The sequence below is a fragment of the Larimichthys crocea genome, chromosome XIII (assembly GCF_000972845.2).
Source record: "Larimichthys crocea isolate SSNF chromosome XIII, L_crocea_2.0, whole genome shotgun sequence".
NCBI lineage: Eukaryota > Metazoa > Chordata > Actinopteri > Sciaenidae > Larimichthys > Larimichthys crocea.
The window spans coordinates 4,040,654-4,059,521 of record NC_040023.1 but is presented as its reverse complement, the minus strand read 5'-3'; the positions used below and the strand labels follow the sequence as shown (position 1 = coordinate 4,059,521).

The window sequence follows — 18,868 nt, the reverse complement described above, 5'->3', positions numbered from 1 at the left end:
ACAGCACTGCTGCATGTTGATAGGAACTGCATCTGAATGTTAATCTTTCTGAATCCTCAGTAATGAGAGAGGCTTTCAGAATACAAGTACAGTATGCCACGTGTGTGCCATGTGATGAACGGCCATATCTTTGTTGTCATACAGGGCACTAGGGGAGACAAGGGAGAACCCGGCAGCCCAGGATTACCAGGCTTTAGTGGGCCTAAAGGCCCCGCGGTGAGTATTAGATTTGACATATTTTGATTAAAAGATTACTTTGAGTTCACAAATATGATCAGCTGTGGATAATTTTAACTTTTATCTTGATTTCCAGGGTCCACCTGGTCCAGTTGGCCCAGAGGGCAAACAGGTAAGCGCTTCACGAGATCACGGATGACTAATGTGGTTTAAAATGAACATATTTCCTGCTCACATCCACTGCTTTGGGTGTTTTGTAGGGGATGCCAGGCAGGGCTGGCGATCGAGGCAACAGAGGAGATAAGGTGAGTACTTTCTTCAGTATCAGAGTAATCCAGGTGACTGTTGTCTGTATACACACAGGTCCTGTTAGTCACCAAAGCAGCAAGACTGGAAACAAATAAAACGTTGTCCTTTTGTATCCTTCTGTCAGTTTCCACTACACTGTTGCAGGCAGTGCAGCATGAAGCTCCACTGATTTTATTTTTCAATCCAATATTGAAGCCTGGTATCTTTCTCATTTATACAGACTTCGAAAGAAATTTTACTCAGCAAGTATAATTCTGTCTTCTACTGCCCCACTGCAGAAACCCTGATTTTATTTCCACTTCATTTCCTATGTAACAATTACACAAATATAATTTAGAATTACTTTTTAAATACACAGATAGTCTAGTCCACTAGTTTCTAAACTATGGTACACGTACCACTGGTGTATACAATCCATCTAGTGGTAGGTTATTATACTATTAAAATGCTACAACATTTCAAACAAACATTTTCTCACAGTCCAGTAATCCAGATGTTATGAAGGTTTTGTTTTACATTTGCTGTCATCCAACCCAGGGAGACCCAGGTGTTAAGGGAGATAAAGGACAAACAGGAGAATCAGGTATTCCTGGAAACCCCGGACCCCCAGGTAGAAAGGGCCACACAGGGATGATGGGTATGTCCGGACCACCAGGAGAAATAGGACCTCCTGGGCCACAAGGATCTTCAGGAAACCCCGGTCTCCCAGGCCAAAGGGTGAGTCAAGTTCCTGAAAGCTTCAAACCTAATGACATTTTGAAACAATATTCAGGCCACAGCAATATCCACAGCAGATGGTTTAGATTTCAGTATTAATAATTAAGAGTTAATCATTAACATCTTATTTGTCTCAGGGAGAGTCAGTATCACTGGAGCAGATGAGGCGGCTCATCCAGGAGGAGCTGGCAAAACAATTAGATGGTGAGGAGGCGTTTGTTTTTTGTCTCAAATTGCCTGTAGAGCTCAGTGAAAAATTTGACTCATCTGGGCTTATTTGGGAAGTTGGGAGTTATATGAGTTTTAAGCAACTTTCCTTTTCTGTCCAGCCAAAATGGCTTACCTCATGGCTCAGTTCCAACCAGCCCATGTGAAAAGTACAGCCGGCCGTCCAGGACCTCCAGGCCCTCCGGGTAAGGAGGGTAATAGTGGACGACCTGGACCCCCCGGAGAGCCTGGTATGCCTGGACAAAACGGTGGTGAAGGACCCAGGGGACCCATGGGCCCTAAAGGTAGGACAAAGATTCTTAACAGTGTTGCTGTTAGTCTGTGTCCTTTTTAAGCTTTTAGTTCCGTCCCAATCTTTGTACTTTGCTATTCCCCACTGTGTTCAGTTTAAACGTTCATCTGGTGCCTTCAGTAGAATTTTATTACTTAAATCACTGATCGTCTGAGAAAAGAAAGAATATTTGTGGCACACTTGTAAATATAAATCTGAAGGTTGTCTTGTGTGTCTCAATTGAAAGGAATAGTTTGGCATTTTGGGAAATACGCATACTCGCTTTTGTGCTGATGTGAAATCGGGAGGAAATTGCTAGCTTAACTAGTGACAAAATATGCTGACCAGCTCTTCTAAAGCTCACTAATGAACATGTAATGTCACATTTGTTTAATCCATGCAAAAACTGATGAGTAAAACATGTCACAATATAGTTTTTTGCAGATGATGACAGACTATTTTTTGCCTAGGGGCAATAATCCTGTGAGGTTTCCAGGTAACCAGTGTAGACTCCAGGAAGTGGCTGTGTCCGGCCATGAAATAGTCCAGGACATAACCCCCTATGAAACCACAATGTGGTTATACACTTGTGTTTTTTTTGTATATATTAAACAATCAACCATGTTTGTACTATCTGCATTTCATTAAATAATATATATATATATATATAGAATATATATAATATATATATATATATAATTAAATATATATATATATATATATATATATATATATATTAATATATAAATTTAGGTGGGGATTTCACAGCCTAACGGACACGTCCTCCATAAACCTAGTAATGCTCATAGTACTTCAAAAGTGTTGATTAATAAATATGAAGGGCTGATTATGTGCAGAAATCATAGTTACTATTCTGTTTTCATGTTCCTTCCAGGTGAGAAAGGAACCAAAGGAGAAAAGGGAGATACTGGTATCGGTGAAAGAGGAGAGCATGGACCTCCTGGCCCAATAGGTAACAACCAGTCTCTTACTTACTGTATTCATTCTTAATAAGATGCTTTCACCCAGCCTGAAGACCTTAATTGTTACTCTTCCCACTACAGGTCCAGCCGGTATGCCCGGCTACGGCAAAGATGGAAGCCCAGGACAAGCCGGTGCTCAGGGAGAGCCAGGAAACCCCGGCCCCCATGGCCAGCCAGGACCTCCAGGTCCTCCTGGCCAATGTGACCCCAGCCAGTGCGCATACTACGCCAGCCTGGCGCAAAGACCCCACACCAAAAATGTCAAGGGGACTTAAGAAAGAAGAGACACAAAGAGCTTGAAGTCCAGCTGTATTTATGAACTTGGTCGTGTCAGTCTGAATCAAGAACTTTTCTTTTTCAAGATAACCTCAGTATGGAGGGCTGAAGCAATATGTGCTGCCGGTCAGATTACTTTGTTTTGTTTGTTTTCGGTATGAAGCTTGGGATGGATGGGGGTAAAGCATCGAGGGACTATTTCAGATTTAATATGGGGTAAAGAGGGCAGCTAAACAGTATTTTTTTTTTCTCCTCACTTGCATGCTTCCTGTAAAATATATAGGGAGATAACAAGGATGATGCAATTCCCTCCTCTTAAACCCCCCATCAGGAGTGAAGATTTGTAGATATTGTATCATTTCACCAGTAATTATCTCAAAAGTTCAGGCATTTTCTTGCAGGAATATGGCTTTTTTTTTTCTTTTTTTAGCCTCACACCATTTTGTATCAGTTACAATTCACAGCCCACGCTGTCCTCCACCAAGCAATAGATGTCAGTCACTGCTCACTAAACTGATCTCTCACCGGGGATCTTCTTCCGTCTATTGATAATTACTCAGTCAAGGGAATTATCTGTTTTATTGTCAGTGATGGGAAAGGGAGGGAGGACAGACAGTATGAGGCTCAATCTCAAATACCAGTAGTGATTTTGTGTAGGAGGAGTGTTAATGAGTTAGTGTGGGGAGTGATGAATGACCACATTTGTGCACTTCTAACTGCTTCCAAAGCTGGTGGCATTGTTTCGGACAGTAATGGCAACACAAAAACAGGCAGACAAATAAAAGAACTGTTTAAAGAAAATTCCCCCTTAAACAAAAAGTGATCCTGTCTGACTTATTTAGACAGATTTCATGCTGCGGATAAACTGGAGGCAGCAGAAATTACTCACAAATTAGAGCCTTGGCATTGTTGTTTGTTTTAAGCTTTGGGGGAGATATTTTTAAGGATTTCATTCCGAATTCAGTTTATTTGTCTAAAAAATACAGCACACTGCTCACACTATAAGTAATTTTGTTTAAATTTGTATGATGGATATCTAATTTTGAAATGAAAGCCTTGAAATTCTGTCCAAAACCGTAATAGCAGGAGACGTATGCATAATTCATACTATGCCATGTAATGATTTGTTCCAAGCTCACCCACAAGGATGCCTATTAAACCTGAGTCTGAAAAGAGCGATGTCAAGACAGGAAGAAATGTCACTTTTAGATTTGTACTTTTATGTTTAATGGAGTGGCTCTGGGTCCTTGTTGCTTTGAGGTATGCATAGACTTGAGCAGTAAACAGCTTTGTGGTGGTATAGTTGCAGCCTTTGTTCACCTTTCTTGGAAAGCTGCTTGTTTCACACTACTTTCTTTAAATGTGTCACTTCCTTTCTGTTCAGTGAGGCTTATTAAGGGCCTACTCTGTGGCAGTGCCCGGGCAGCTCAGCCCTGCTCTGAAAAGACATTGCTTTTCTTATTTGTCCCCTGGAACCCAGAATTGGAGAGTTGCTTCCCTGCATCCTGATGACCAGAGCATTGTGGTAACCACTTGAAAGATGTTTTGCCTTACGTCCCTCATGGACCAATTACACCTCTCCCTCAACCTCAGACGTGCTGGTCATCTAGAACCTATTATAAAGCCTCAACAAAAGGTAGCACATTTGTCTTCCTTTCAAAAACATGAAGAAACACTTCAATACACCCAAGAACAAAAGGGAAGTGGGGGAACTTCAAGAAGGGAATATAGAAACCTCCTTATGTGAGCCTGCCAAGAAGGTATGACCTACAGGTCAAAGATTATTACTTATATGGGCCAGTAATACTTAAAATCTCTTGCTCAGGTTACTGGATGGAAGGTCATTCATAAAGAATGTGAAGTTGGTGACTCTGAACAACTTAGTTTTGTTGGTGAAGCAGACTGTACTTTTTAGTTTGACAAATGTTTCTCGGCTGCTCTGGAGGCAGGAGTAATTTAGTTTGTCGAGGTAAGGCGAGACTCGCGTTCTTGATCTTACAAATGAAAAGTCATTGAAAAGTTGCAATAAAATGCATCCTTGCTGATTTCGGTACACTCAGGGGTTTGGCTTCTACTGCCTTACTTGGTCTGGTACGGCCAGTAGCTTATGGTGGCTGATGTTCTCTGATGTTATCCTTCAATTTTCAGTGGCCTCTGTTCAACAAAAGTTACAGAGGCATGCGTTAAACTGCAGTTAAAGTATAGGTGTTATTTTTTGAAGAAATAGCAACCAAGTGTGGTATCAAAATAGAAAACTTGAACATGAAATAGGCTTATTTTAAGGAAAAGGGCTAGTTTAAACTAACTAGTAGTAACTAGTTGCTTTTTGATGCTTCACCAACAAAGCTGTGGGTGTTAGAAGTTTAACTCAACCATTGAGAATCACTTTGCCTTCAGAGCAGCTCTGCCTCAGATAAATGTTCATATCACTAAAACTACATTAGGTTCAGAGAATCAAGTTTGGTCCTAAATGTGTGACTGGAATAAATTGCCTGCTTTGTCAATATTGTCATACCATTTAATATATCTTTCTATTAGCTGCTTTTTTTGTCAGTGATTTATTATTGAACAATCAATCCGTATCAGTGTTGCTCTTTCTTGGCTTTGTAAATGCTTGTTACAGTTACCTATAGACTATGTGTTACAGGGTGGGATGGTAAGTTGCTGCACACAGCTGAAACTTTTTCTAATGCATACAAGACAAACATCTTTCATGATTCAAATTAGCCGTTTTTTTCTGCAAACTGAAAGGTTCTTAAGTTATACTGCTAAATTATTCATGACTTCAGTCAATACAAATGTGTTTTAATGCAGTAACAAAATGTATTAAACCGATTTCCCATTTCCTGATGAATTGGTGCTAAAAAATACTTTAAATTAGTAGCATATTGTAAGTATTGGAAAGACACATGTACTGTACTGTATAATAAAGACTGGAACAGATTCATTTTATAATACAAGCTGTGATTTGTTTTTTGAAGCCAGTCAGTTCAATAACTATACTTTTAAAATAATGTGCCTTTGAGTTATACTCTTCTGCTTCCATTCACCTTTTAAAATACAGTTTCTGTAAGATGAATACATGAAGCAATCAGCAATCTTTTGCTGAATCAAATTTTATGTGCATCCTTTCTTATGCACTCACTGTCTCAGAGATACGATAAGATCTGTTCATTCAAAGGGGATGTCCTTTGGATGGCTGCTATGCTAACTATTTCCAGCAGCTTGATAAAGGTCATGTTTGATCTGTGGATGTATTTGTGCTGTGCAGACAGAGGCAGGGATGTTGACTTTCCTTTGTATCCGGGCAACAATCAACTGGCCTCCTGAATCCAGATTATATCCATAGCAACCCGGCGACCTTGTTTTCAACACAAGATCATTCTCCTGTGGAGCGGATGTGAAATTTTAGTGATGGGCCACCTTGCCATGTGCATACCAATCTACATAATTCTCTTAAATATGCTGACTAGTTTTCCACTATTATTCCCAAAATATTGATACGCCTTATGTAAACTGAATTAGACCTTCTTCTAAATGTAGCATTTTCTGATTAAATGCAATATGCTGATATTATTCATGCTTCAGGAACATTCTTTGGACACATATACAGCACATTTGGAATATCCATCTCACTAAGAGTTTTTTAGTGTAGCTTGCAACATGGCCTCTTTCCTGATTATGTTCAACTCTGTGTTAAACCAACTAGCGAATGTGTAACCAGCAGGTTAAGGTGGTCTCTGGCATGCCCACTCGGTCCATTGACCCGACAGCCAAACCATAAAGTCAATGATATTTTAGATTTTAATTTCTGGAAACTGTTAAAGATAAATAATTTGGATAGTAAAAGAGTAAAAGATAATTCTGATAGGTGTGGTTACAGCTGTTTTAATGTAGGTGGTAAAAGTAAGTGGGTTATAGATTTAACTAGAATTGCCCGTTCTTTTATTTATTTATTTTTTTAGTTGTGCTATTCAATTGGTTTTAGTGTGTACAAAGCCACTTATTTCTCTGAGACTTATTTCTGGGAATCCCATCAATTTTGAGAATTATGTTTTAAAGTTTAAATCAAATCTTTGCTGAAGATCCTATGGTGGAATTACCACACAGATTTAACAATAATAACATTTAGCTGAGCCATCTTTTGTACAAAAGAAAGGCTCTTGGATAAAATATTGCAACACTAACCTTTTTATTATGCCAATCGGAGAGCTCACAGCTGCATGTAAATGGGAATATTAGTAAAATATTCATTTTCATTAGCCATGTAAACAGCTGAGTAGTAACACTGGCTTTTTTTGGAGTAACGGCCCAAAACCCTATATATGGTGCATGTAAAAGTCGTTGTCACTTGCGCATATTTGAATTTTTATACTAACAGAACATCATGCTCTATTAATCAGACTTAATTCAGTACTATGCACACACTTCCAAAACAATAACTTTATTACATTGTTTGAAAAAGGACATTAATATGACAAAAACGGGCAAAACAAATGTATGATCTTAAATGAGAAAGCACATGATTTGAGAACTTTGAAATAGAAATTTGATGATGTTATTGTGAAGATTTTTTTTTTCTTTTGTAGTTTTTACTTTGGAGGAAAAGACTTAAAACATGGTTCCACTTTACCGAATTCTGTTCCTAACTGGTTCATGACTGTGGTGGAGAATCAGTGGTGATCAAAGTGGCGTCTGGTGTGATGTAGGTTTTACATGTAGCTAAAAGAATAGAAGCAATGTTTTCAAGGAGCTTATTCAAGGATTGAAAAAGTACATGCAAAAGAGGAAATCAGAGAGATGTACCTTTTATTACACTTTACAAACTGCTAATATTTGTTTTCCTGAAGGTAGGGGGTCAGCAGTTGTAACTGCATAGATCCGTACGGGACTACTCATGGGGGTGTGCGCCTGTCGTCAGCTGGAAGAAGTTGCTTTGGCTTCAGTAGCAGCTATCTTTGAACATTAGATAAGCTCTCACTAAAATCACATACAAGTTAAAATGTCTATACAGTATTCTACAATTGAGCTTTGTCTCTGTTTCCCTTTGTGTCTCTTTGATCCGTGATTCAGATGGAGACGTTTGAATTCTCCAGATCGCCACGCCAAGCCGTTGAACGTGATCACCTCAGGATGACATCAGGACTGTTTCAATGAGCTGTGATGTCTCATGGGTTTTTGTAGCTGGCAGACTTCTTTCCACTGACCATATAGAGAGGTGGAAGTCTGCTTATACAGGTGGATGGATCACAAAGCCCAGGTGGGCCTGAAGATCCCCTTGGACCAGATGCTCCTGTGACACCAGGACTTCCTGTCTCACCACGTTCTCCCTTTTTGCCATCCTTGCCAATGCCAGGGGCGCCTGGTTTACCTGAGGTGGAGATAGAAGACATTAAAATTCCAGTTGCAAGAAATTAGCATCTACATATGTTAGTTTTGTAGTCAGACTGACAAAAAAATTGTCTATAATATCACTTCAATTCCAACGGCCACACAGGAAGATTCCCAGCAGAGAGTCATTGATGTTGTAAAGTTCTTTTCACCACACTGTACTCCTGTTTCCTTTAAAAACTGAAACTGAAAAATCATGTTTTGGCAGAAGGCTCTAAATACTACAACACCCATGAGCCACTATTGCCATATAATTAATAGCATGGCCACTTTTATTGACAGGTAGGTGCCCTTACAGATGGCTTTTTTGAGCAACCAGGCGTCATTTCAGCCTACCTCAGGTCAGCCAAGAAGGCGGCATCCAGAACCATCGCATGATAGACATCTCATAATCCAGTACCGTGATAGAGTGCGAACAATGACAAAGCAAGCAAACGAGAGGTCTCAAGGGCACAAAGAAGTCTGCGAGCATTTCTATGCACCGCGTGTCGCAAATAAACAAGTATTCAGCAGTCATCTGTCTAACATGAGCCGTGCCGAAGAACTCACGGTGGCAACAGCCAATGCCACACCAGTGTTTTACCTTTACTCTTGCGGAGAGGACGAGACACTTTCCTAGAGACAGAACACCAGCTCACAACACTAGAAGTGCATTAACCTAGAATCACTTACCCTACTTTTAAATGGCCTCACAGTGTTTAGCATTACTTATGTACAAGCTGAAATGGCATGGTACATTATATGGGATAAAACAATGCCTTGTATATGTGAGTTGTAAAATGGAATTTAAAGGCCTGTGTAGTTTTTGACTACTAACAGCTTGTGAAGCAATGTCTCTCGTACACTCTCATTAGGTTTAGTTTCACACTAGTCCATTATTTCGCTGATCTACAGCGGTAATATGCCAAAAACACAGCAAGGCGAGAGAAAGGGAAGCGTTTAACACGACACAAAAACAGCTTTGCAAATGTGTAACGAGGAAATAGACCCACCCGCACTGAGAACACAAAATATGTTTTCGATGAGTAACACTAAAAGTAAACAGAGACTTTATTCATTAAAAACTCCACGGGGCATCTTTAACCACACTTTTGCTGACGAAGCCGTCCCTAAAAAACGCCCCACCCAGAAGCTTTAGGCGTAAATGGTGTTAGCACGAACATGTCCTCTTTTGGAAAAAAGAGGAAAAAATATGCACAACAGCAGCTGAATCGTTATAGTTTACATGTCCTTAACACAAAAAGTGAGGAGAATTTAAATTTCAGTCGCACTATTAATAAATATAGACTTTTTTCCTCTCAGCAGCGATGTGCTCTAATTATGACAAGAATGTAACCTTACCTGGTGCACCTGGTGCGCCTGGGCTCCCTTTGATGCCTACACCGTCCTCTCCCTTGTCTCCCTTATCTCCCTTTTCACCAGCATCACCTGCAGAACAGAAGGGCGCATAGAGGACACACAAATTAATGCTGAGATGAAATGGAGAGGCACACTGTTTTCACACTTCTGGGGATGTAATTAGGAAACGTAATGACTCCAGTCTGATTCAGCCTTGTTTAGTGAATCATTGATTGTATAACGTTATGCATGGGCGAATCCCATCCATCTCCAGTGCACTCTACATGACTTTTTTCAGTGTGCTGTGGTTGTGTGAAGACAATGGCTGAGTGCCAGGATCCACAGCCGTGTGTTCAGTGGCTTCATTTCATTTTTTCTTGCCACTACATCTACTGTATTAGTTATACATGCTCTCAGGGAAGGAGAAGCAAAAAGCTTATTATCGCAGTACAGGTGAAACACATCAGACACTCACACAGTATTTGCAAATCACTGTTCTAAAGATTTTGGTTTTGTTTGGATCTGGATTTGAAAAGGCTTACTGACCTTTATTGCCTGGCGCTCCTGGAAGTCCAAAGAAGCCGGGATGACCTTTGGGACCCATCGGCCCAGGGACACCAGCTGCTCCTGCATCTCCAGCTTGTCCAGGGGGGCCGGGAGGTCCAGCCGGTCCAGGAATACCAGGGGAACCAATGGCTGCTGGCTTCTTCAGAAACTCTTTCATGAACTCTGCTAATTGCTCTAAATAGAACAAATAAAAATATATTTTACATGACGTACTCATAAGTTTGGTCATGTTAAATATATGTGATGAGGTCAAATGAAAGTGAACAAACTGCACCTTCAACAACAGCTGAGCAAATGTCCCGAAGCTTATCATCACTCACTTTTGGGCCCTGTGAATTAATGAATAAACATTAACATCCAAGCTACATTAGTAGGATGCACAAACTAGATTATGGCGCTTTAAATGGTGGTCTTTAACCAGGTGCAATGTTTACCATTTACCATTTTTGGTAAGTAGCACAAAGTACAACTGAGGCTGATGGGAACGCCATTCACTTTGCAGGTATTTGGTCATAAAACTTGTAAACATACTGGACCTTGAAACCCGGATACGAGAGACCATTCACAGCATGGTAACACTTACAGGTAGTCCTCTGGGGCCTGGTGTTCCAGGAAGGCCTGGTTCTCCCTCCAGTCCTCGAGCTCCCATTGGACCAGCCAAACCCTCGTGGCCCGTCTGACCAGGTCTGCCAACTTCTCCTGTAGCTCCTCTTTGGCCCTTTTCTCCACGCTTAAAGTGGGAAAAAAATAAATCATTACCACCCCCATTCTGACATTTGCAAGACAACAACTATTAATACTGGTGTGTTTTTTTACTAGTTTGCATTACTTTGTTCATATACAGTGCAAGCAACTAGCAATTATTAAAACATGTTGGTGGAATGATCAACTCCTGTGTGGAAAGATCCTTAGGCAACAGTTCAGAAACAGCAAAGTGAGAGCTGCAGTACAGACAGGTTTTAATACCTCTCCTTTGACTCCAGTGACACCGGGAGGGCCCTGAAAACACAAAGAGATTAATTGACTTTCAAATCAGCACACAGAAAGCTTGTTGCAAAAATGAGTTGTAAGATCAGCTCCACATACCTGGTCTCCCTTTACCCCGTCGTCTCCTGTTAGACCTGGATCTCCCTGTTCACAAAAGTACCGCAGTTAGTTGAAAGGTCATTCACAGACACATTTAAAACAAATGCAAAGATTATATTAGTTCTTACCTGACTTCCTTGTGGTCCCATTGGTCCCATAGGCCCCTAGACAACACATGAGAAAACTTTATGCCTTGACTTCAGTTCACCTAAAGATTCTCGATATTGTGGATGTCAAAGTAATATTGATAAAATGAGATTAGTTTACCTGATCACCTTTATGCCCAGTATGACCCTTCAATCCCTTGGCACCAGTGTCACCTTTATCTCCTTTGTCACCCTGGAAATACAACATTTTATATACATTTTATAACATTTTCAGTGTTGGCAATGTTTTTTTTTTTGTTTGTTTGTTTTTTTAACATGTGTCTATACATTTTCTTAATCATAATCATTCTTCTTAAGTAAAAGTAGCAATACCACAATGTGAAATGTCATTCAAAAACCCTGAATTAAAACTTAAATTAAGTATTTTCAGCAGAATTTACTTAAAGTACCAAAAGTAAGTATTTCTGTCATTGTTTAAGTATAACTACTAGGTATATATGTATGTTTTTGATCAATATTACTGCTGCCTTCATTTGTATGTTGCATTTTACTGCAGTAGTTCTTTATGGTTGCTCTAATTTTAACTACTTTATACACTGCTGGGTAGTTTATTCTACAGCAGAGGTTTTCAAAGCGGGAGACAGAACTCCCCAGGGATCGAACAGACATTTTTAGCGGAGGCTCAGTGAACATAAGTGAAAAATATTGCATTAGTTACATTAATAAAAATGAAAAAATGTGTGATTTACTTCAGAGATACAGTATTTGGGATTTTAGTCTTTCTCCAACTTCCCCAGAGTCAGAAACTAATAAATACTTTTTATGTATTCCGTGTAGTCTGATGGTATGTCAAACAGCAGTTTTAGGCTGTCTGGGTTTTAGTTGTTGTTGAGTGTCTATGGGTGTAAATAACCATAAAATAGTCATGATCCAATAGGCCACCAGGAATTGAGCTAAAACTAAGTAAGTAACCTAAGGGGGATGAGTGGGCGCCTTTTTCTAGGCTTTGTTTGATCAGAAGCTCACAGTCTCTGATTTACAGCGATACATCTTATTCTATAAGATCATCATACGTTTGTAGCATTGCTGTCCTGTGAGAACCACATTTTTTTTCTAAAAAGTCAACATTTCATGAGCTCAGAAAAACTTGTTTTTCAGGCTTGTGATGATGCATTTTCCAACCAATCCAGTAGGGTTTTTTAAATACTTTTTTGACTTTAGAAATATGATAATTGAACATAGAATAACACCTATACCTCCAATTTACCAGAAAGAATAATACAAATCACAACAATACAAACAATCAGACCAAATCACTAAATTTGGAGATGCATGGTTTGCACTAGACAGGAAGCCCATGAAAAATGTAATTTGTAAAATAACTTGTTATTAAAACTGCCCGACAAATGTAGTGCAGTGAATAATACAATATTTGCTTCTGAGATGTAATGGAGTAAAATAAAAATACTCAAGTTAAGTATATGTACTTCAAACCTCTACTTAAGTACTGTATAGAGTCATATTATTATTATATTATATCATTAATGTCTCACCTGGATGCCTGGAGGACCTGCAGGCCCCACTGGACCTTGTTTTCCTGTTTCACCCTGGAAGATGATTATAGATACACTTAACATATCAACTATAGTTAACACATGAACTCAGTAACGCTGATGTACCTGAAACATCTATAAATAAGTGTGACTTTAAGCCATTAAGCATAATCAATACAAACATGAGATACTTAAAATGAAAAGTAAATATCAACTCACGGTTGATCCTTTAAGTCCTGCTTTCCCATCTTCTCCAGGTTTGCCAGGCTCACCCTACATGAAAACATGAGCATGGATGAAATATGACTTGCATCAGACGAGCAGATAAACAGATAAATATAATTAGAGTTGCAACAGGAGGCTTGATAGGAGACTCACAGTCTTTCCAGGAAGTCCAACTGGCCCGACGGCTCCCTCAGCACCAGTGTCTCCCTAGATCCACAACAGGAAATGTGTTAGTCTTCATTTTTTTTTTATTGTGTGATGAGTGAGTTCTTTTGGAGTTTTATAACTCAGCAATAAAGTTTTGAATGTACAATGTAGACATGCCTCATTAAGTAGCTAGATGATTCCAATTACCTTTTCACCAGGGGGTCCAACTACTCCCTGTTTTCCTGGCAGCCCCTAGGAACAATGACACATCGTATATAAGCAGAAACTTAATGTGTTATTGCTGCAACATCCTTCAATCCTGTTTATGTGTGGTGAAAGAATTTATACTGCGGAGAAGGGTCAATGAGGTAGCAATACATTTAAACAAGACGGCCATAGCATATGATTCACATTATTTTCATACTCATCGAACCGTCACAACCACGTGTCCTGTGGATGCGGGGGGATTGTCATCCTGATAAAGTTGTCTGATTTGCAGTGACCCGTCCTTCTGACAGGGACAAGTTGGCCAAAAACCATGCCAGCATAACAGAGCCACAGAATGCCTCACTATAGGAGTCAAGCATTCAGGCTGTTAGTGTACACCACACATGCACGGTGAAGGATTTTCCACCTCTCTGTTGATCTGTGTCAGTGGTTTTAAATGGCTGAGCTCTCAGATGTGTATTCATCTTTGTAATGAGGCCCTTTACGCACTGCAGCCCTACAATAATATCCCCTGTATGTAATTGTAAAACCGTGTTTGCCGACAGACTCGCACTTCTCAGTCACCTGTGGAAGTCTTCTGTTCTCCTTACAGTCATTGAATATGTGTTGCCAACCACAACTATACACCGTATTTACTGATGTTCTCATAGATCTACAGTAAATGCAGATATCACTAGTTACTGTTCCTGTTGAAACATGAGCCAGCAGAGTAATCTGACTGAAACTTCTTCCGTCCATGCAACCAACAACGAACCCTCTTTCAAACACACTTAGATCTTTCCCTCTTGCCATCTTGACGCAACATCAGAATCGAGCATGCTCAATATTTTCATACATGCACACACAGAGCATGACTGGATGTTAATTGCTTATTTACCATGCTGTGCATCTGCATGGAAGCATCTGCATTTGTTATGTTTCTTCAACCAGTTATTCAGGTTTTTCCTTTCATTTGTCACTGTTGTCTGTATTTCACTAAAAGCCACAAAAGTCAATCTGCTAATGATGCTGTCAGGAGGAGAAGACTGTACAGCTACTTGCATAAAACCACGAGGTGAGGGTAGAAAACATACTGCTCATTTTCTACTGTGCTTTTCTACTCATATCTGCAGCCTCTTGCTTCACAGTCATACAGGCAAAGGTCGAATGTGCTCCTGGCATTTGATTTTGCATCCCGCTGGTTGTTTGACTTTAATGTTTTATTTATCTGACCTGCTTTGTGGCCTAAGAGAACAGCTTGTCCTGCATTAGTTTAACTTGCGTTGAATCACTTTGCAATACACACACATTCAAAGTCAGAATCACAAATAGAAAAACGTGAGATTGACATTTACTGTAAAGTGAAACAGACTGTTTTCAACATGAATTAAAATAAAGCTAGACTTACCGGAATACCCACAATCCCCCTGACACCAACAGCTCCAGGAGTACCAGACTCTCCCTGTTGAGTACAAGTTTATGCATACAATGAATAGAGTCAATATGTGTGAGTCATGAGTTTTGTTAAAACAACCTTTCTTGGTCAGGTATGACCACATCTTTGCATGCTCAGAATAACTGGTATATATGTTACTGCAACATAAAATATTTGCTGTTCAAAGTCAGAGGTCACCTTGGCTCCATTAACTCCAGGAACTCCATCCACGCCATCTTTACCAGCCTCGCCCTGTGACGTCACAACACACAGTTACAACCCCGTCGCACTCTAAACAAATAGTGCAGTGAAGAATGAATTCAATCCCATCAGAGTACTTACAACGTCTCCCTTTTCCCCTGCAGGACCCTGCTCTCCTTGAGGTCCTACTTCTCCCTGTTAAAAATCAAATTTTTTTTGTTTTTTTTTAAGAACTGAAAAAAGATAATATTTAACGGCACAATGCAGGATTTAATCTGAAATGAAGAACTCACAGTGTCGCCCTTCGGCCCCTCCAAACCCTGACGTCCACGGATTCCCTCCACACCCTGAGAGAGGAGGCACATTTGATGCAGTTAGTTTTCGAAATACAACCCATTGCTCTAAGAGTAAATGCCAAGGAGAGGACAGAGGACAAAGAACTGATGAAAGTAAGACCGCTTACAGGAGCTCCAGGTGGGCCGGTAGGTCCTGGGACACCGTTGAAACCATGAGGACCCTGTGAGCAAAGGCAAGTTTATATCTGCAAATGTCATGGTACAAATATTTTTCGGTATTATTTTTAACTTTGTTTAACTCACTCTGTCTCCCTTTTCTCCGATTGCTCCAGGGAATCCAATGGGCCCTCTTTGGCCCTAAAATGACGAAATAGCATTATTAAAAAAATACATGTCACTACTTGTCATAGCGACACATACGCATTCTGCAATAGTGAGAAATTAGCCTCCTCACGTCATCTCCCATGCGACCCGGTGGCCCCTGAGGACCGTCTTTTCCAGCTTCTCCCTGTGGAAGAAACAAACAAACAAGAACAAATTAATTAAATTCAGAGAGCAGAGGTAATCATATTAAGCTGTTTATAGACCACAATCAAATCACTGACATGCAGGTTGTTCTTGGTATCAATTCCTTTCCATACATATGACCTGACCACACAGTCAGTGCCGAGAGAACAAAGCAGGGATATGAAGACGTCTCTCACATACCTTCTCTCCATCTTTTCCATCTTTTCCAGGCTCACCAGTCAAACCTCTGTGTCCCTGAAGGCAGCGACCAATCGTATTAACAATTTTGTATTATGAGATTTGATCTTATTACTGTCACAGCTTTAGTTTCCTGTGTATTAATTATGAATTTAAATGTCTATATGTAGTTCTCCCTCCTACACAAGTGGAGGTTTATTTCCTGCCTTCAGGCAGCTGCTGTTTTCCATTCCCCTTTTAATATATGACTTGACTAATGCAGCTACACGGGTGCATCTGTGAGGCTGTATGGTCATGGACAGTCTACAGCGGAAGAGATTACCAACATATGGCTTCACTCACAACTACTCACTCATAACTAAATCACAATTACATGTAGTCCAAATAATATTGTTTTTACTGACGTTCCTCACCTTTGACACTGTGGTAAAAAACTGTATGTAACATGATGAAACACTGTAATTCAGTACATTCCTCACCTTCAACCCTGGTAGCCCAGCCAGTCCCTGCGGTCCAGCAGGGCATGCAGCAGGACACTACAAACATACACAGACAGACAGTGAGTGACTCAACAAGCATGGCTGCTGCAGAGCCCCGTAACTTCAATGACTCCGTTTGATCAGACATTCACTGACACCACTCCAATTGCCATGCATCCAGAAAACATTTGGCAGTGAGTAAGACAGTAAAACACTCACAGCTTCCCCACTTCCCTCATTGCTGGCACCAGGCGGTCCCTAAAACACAGCACAGTGACATCTAAAACAGCCACAGGGGTTTAGATGTCTACATAAATCCACCACAGCAGAAATTCCCACAGAGGTAATGTGAAAAGAGACTGCGGCATACACTCGTGACTTCACATGGAAATCTGAGCTCAAGAAAAATTGTTAAGTGTCCAAATAGAGATGACAAATCAGTGTGAGGGTTATACACCTGTAAAGACGGTCAATATACAGCATGTGGCTGATATTGAACTTTAATTAAAAGGCATGCAGATACTGACTATTCAGTTTTGTCGACAGGCAGGTTACACTATACTTGTAATTTTTATAATAGAAAGTGTCTAATTCAAACACAGTGATATTTGGTAGTATCAAGAACCAGCAGCTGTTGTCTCAAATATCAGTATCTGCATATTGGGTCTGAAATATGGAAGATTTCAAATGCCAAAACCAATCAGAAACAGAAATAAAATTAAATACAATACACAGTGTAATATATGCATTGTATCAAACATTAAATTAGTAGGTGTCAACAGACCAGGAATGGGTTAGTTCTGGTTCTTACCACTGGCCCTGGTGGACCAGGAAGGCCAGGGGGCCCTGCGACGCCGGTTCCGCCTCTGGGTCCAGGTGGACCCTGCATACAAATAAATACCATTGTATCATTTGATTTTAATATATGACCAGGGACAAAAATCTTTAAATTAACAATTTATATGATGCTGCAGAAATCATATTTAGGGTTTGTTTGGGAAAATGTTCTAAAAGTTGATGCAGCCACCTTAACTTGTCGCTATGTTTATAACTGAGCCACATTTTTATACTGTTGTAAGTTGGGAACCTTGGAAATACTCAAGTAAAGTACAAGAACTTTGCTTTTAAGTACAGTACAATACTCAAGTATATGCATGTACTATTTTCATATTGTTACGTATCTACATCTATTCAAATTAAACATCTTTATTTGCTTTGTCTCCTCACACTTGCCCCTCACCTCAGGTCCGATGTTTCCTTCATCTCCTGGGGTTCCTGGTTTCCCAGGTGGTCCCTGTCACACACATACACACACGCACAGCAGTTAATCAAGCAGCACGTTCATTGGTCAACCATGTGTGAGCATCTCAACAATGTTTCAGTAAGTAAAACAGATCAAACACATACAGCTGGTCCTTCAGTTGCTGGGCCCTGTGAAATGAGAGATATATGGTATAAGTATGTATAACCTTGTTGTTCATATTAAAGCTTGTTGTTTTAATGAGATATTTTATTTTACTTACAGGAGGACCTGCAGGTCCAGGAAAGCCAGGAAGTCCCTGTAATCAGGAGGGGGAAAACAGTAACATTGTCTATGTTTGTAAAAGGAATAATTCTTACAACTGAATGATCATCTAAATTGTTACTCACTCTCTCCCCTACAGATCCTCTGGGACCCATTAGGCCAGGAGAACCCTGCAGACAGCAATAACACACAATCACTCACAGACAGTTCTGGCAGATATTATAAAGAGCGTATGTCAGTGATGTTTCCTACAGGAGTTCCTGGAAGACCAGGCAGGCCTCTCTGTCCAGGAAGACCGATCTCCCCCTGCTCCCCTTTGCTGCCCTAGGAAACAGACACAACAGGAATAAGACAGCTTTATCTTCTTCCTGCATCTCTCTGTGCTGTTGCTAAGATACACAGAGGCAGTGACAGTCAACATTTAATCAATGAAGGGCGGGCCGCTCTTGTTGTTTCTTAGATCAACGACAAACCTCAGCTCGTGTTAAGACTAAGCAGATAATGGGTTGGACAGGAAAACAGCAACGATAAACATGGTGCCTCCGGTTAATCCTCATGATTGATCCGTAACAATTATTGAAAAGTTTCAGGTTTTTTATGCATCAAGGCAAGTACACGGTGCGGCAGTATTTCCGTTATGTGTAA

General features: G+C 40.2%; 2 protein-coding genes across 6 annotated transcripts in view; one reads left to right on the top strand and one right to left on the bottom strand.

The window, feature by feature from the left end:
• Window positions 1-5,901, top strand: part of col22a1 (collagen, type XXII, alpha 1) — a 49,197-nt gene extending 43,296 nt beyond the window's left edge. The window contains exons 58-65 of the mRNA XM_019258395.2: window positions 145-216; window positions 314-349; window positions 438-482; window positions 1,024-1,203; window positions 1,341-1,407; window positions 1,533-1,715; window positions 2,598-2,675; window positions 2,767-5,901. Of these exons, the coding sequence (XP_019113940.2) occupies window positions 145-216; window positions 314-349; window positions 438-482; window positions 1,024-1,203; window positions 1,341-1,407; window positions 1,533-1,715; window positions 2,598-2,675; window positions 2,767-2,960 (855 nt within the window). The 3' untranslated portion in view covers window positions 2,961-5,901. The remainder of the gene's footprint in view (window positions 1-144; window positions 217-313; window positions 350-437; window positions 483-1,023; window positions 1,204-1,340; window positions 1,408-1,532; window positions 1,716-2,597; window positions 2,676-2,766) is intronic.
• A 1,534-nt stretch (window positions 5,902-7,435) lies between these two features.
• The window catches only part of col9a1c (collagen, type IX, alpha 1c), a 45,220-nt gene continuing 33,787 nt past the window's right edge, over window positions 7,436-18,868 (bottom strand). For 4 of the 5 annotated variants that reach the window (XM_027287271.1, XM_027287272.1, XM_019258451.2 and 1 more), the window contains 29 exons: window positions 18,476-18,547; window positions 18,349-18,393; window positions 18,222-18,257; window positions 18,106-18,129; window positions 17,939-17,992; window positions 17,510-17,581; window positions 16,918-16,956; window positions 16,699-16,755; window positions 16,223-16,276; window positions 15,969-16,022; window positions 15,818-15,871; window positions 15,682-15,735; window positions 15,512-15,565; window positions 15,360-15,413; window positions 15,216-15,269; window positions 14,991-15,044; window positions 13,583-13,627; window positions 13,382-13,435; window positions 13,223-13,276; window positions 13,004-13,057; window positions 11,611-11,682; window positions 11,472-11,507; window positions 11,344-11,388; window positions 11,224-11,256; window positions 10,841-10,987; window positions 10,532-10,586; window positions 10,237-10,431; window positions 9,694-9,780; window positions 7,436-8,332 (listed from right to left, as the gene is read on the bottom strand). In XM_027287271.1, coding sequence (XP_027143072.1) covers window positions 8,130-8,332; window positions 9,694-9,780; window positions 10,237-10,431; window positions 10,532-10,586; window positions 10,841-10,987; window positions 11,224-11,256; window positions 11,344-11,388; window positions 11,472-11,507; window positions 11,611-11,682; window positions 13,004-13,057; window positions 13,223-13,276; window positions 13,382-13,435; window positions 13,583-13,627; window positions 14,991-15,044; window positions 15,216-15,269; window positions 15,360-15,413; window positions 15,512-15,565; window positions 15,682-15,735; window positions 15,818-15,871; window positions 15,969-16,022; window positions 16,223-16,276; window positions 16,699-16,755; window positions 16,918-16,956; window positions 17,510-17,581; window positions 17,939-17,992; window positions 18,106-18,129; window positions 18,222-18,257; window positions 18,349-18,393; window positions 18,476-18,547 — 1,911 coding nt within the window. In that variant the 3' untranslated portion in view covers window positions 7,436-8,129. The remainder of the gene's footprint in view (window positions 8,333-9,693; window positions 9,781-10,236; window positions 10,432-10,531; window positions 10,587-10,840; window positions 10,988-11,223; window positions 11,257-11,343; window positions 11,389-11,471; window positions 11,508-11,610; window positions 11,683-13,003; window positions 13,058-13,222; window positions 13,277-13,381; window positions 13,436-13,582; window positions 13,628-14,990; window positions 15,045-15,215; window positions 15,270-15,359; window positions 15,414-15,511; window positions 15,566-15,681; window positions 15,736-15,817; window positions 15,872-15,968; window positions 16,023-16,222; window positions 16,277-16,698; window positions 16,756-16,917; window positions 16,957-17,509; window positions 17,582-17,938; window positions 17,993-18,105; window positions 18,130-18,221; window positions 18,258-18,348; window positions 18,394-18,475; window positions 18,548-18,868) is intronic. The other variant, XM_019258465.2, reaches the window with a different exon arrangement.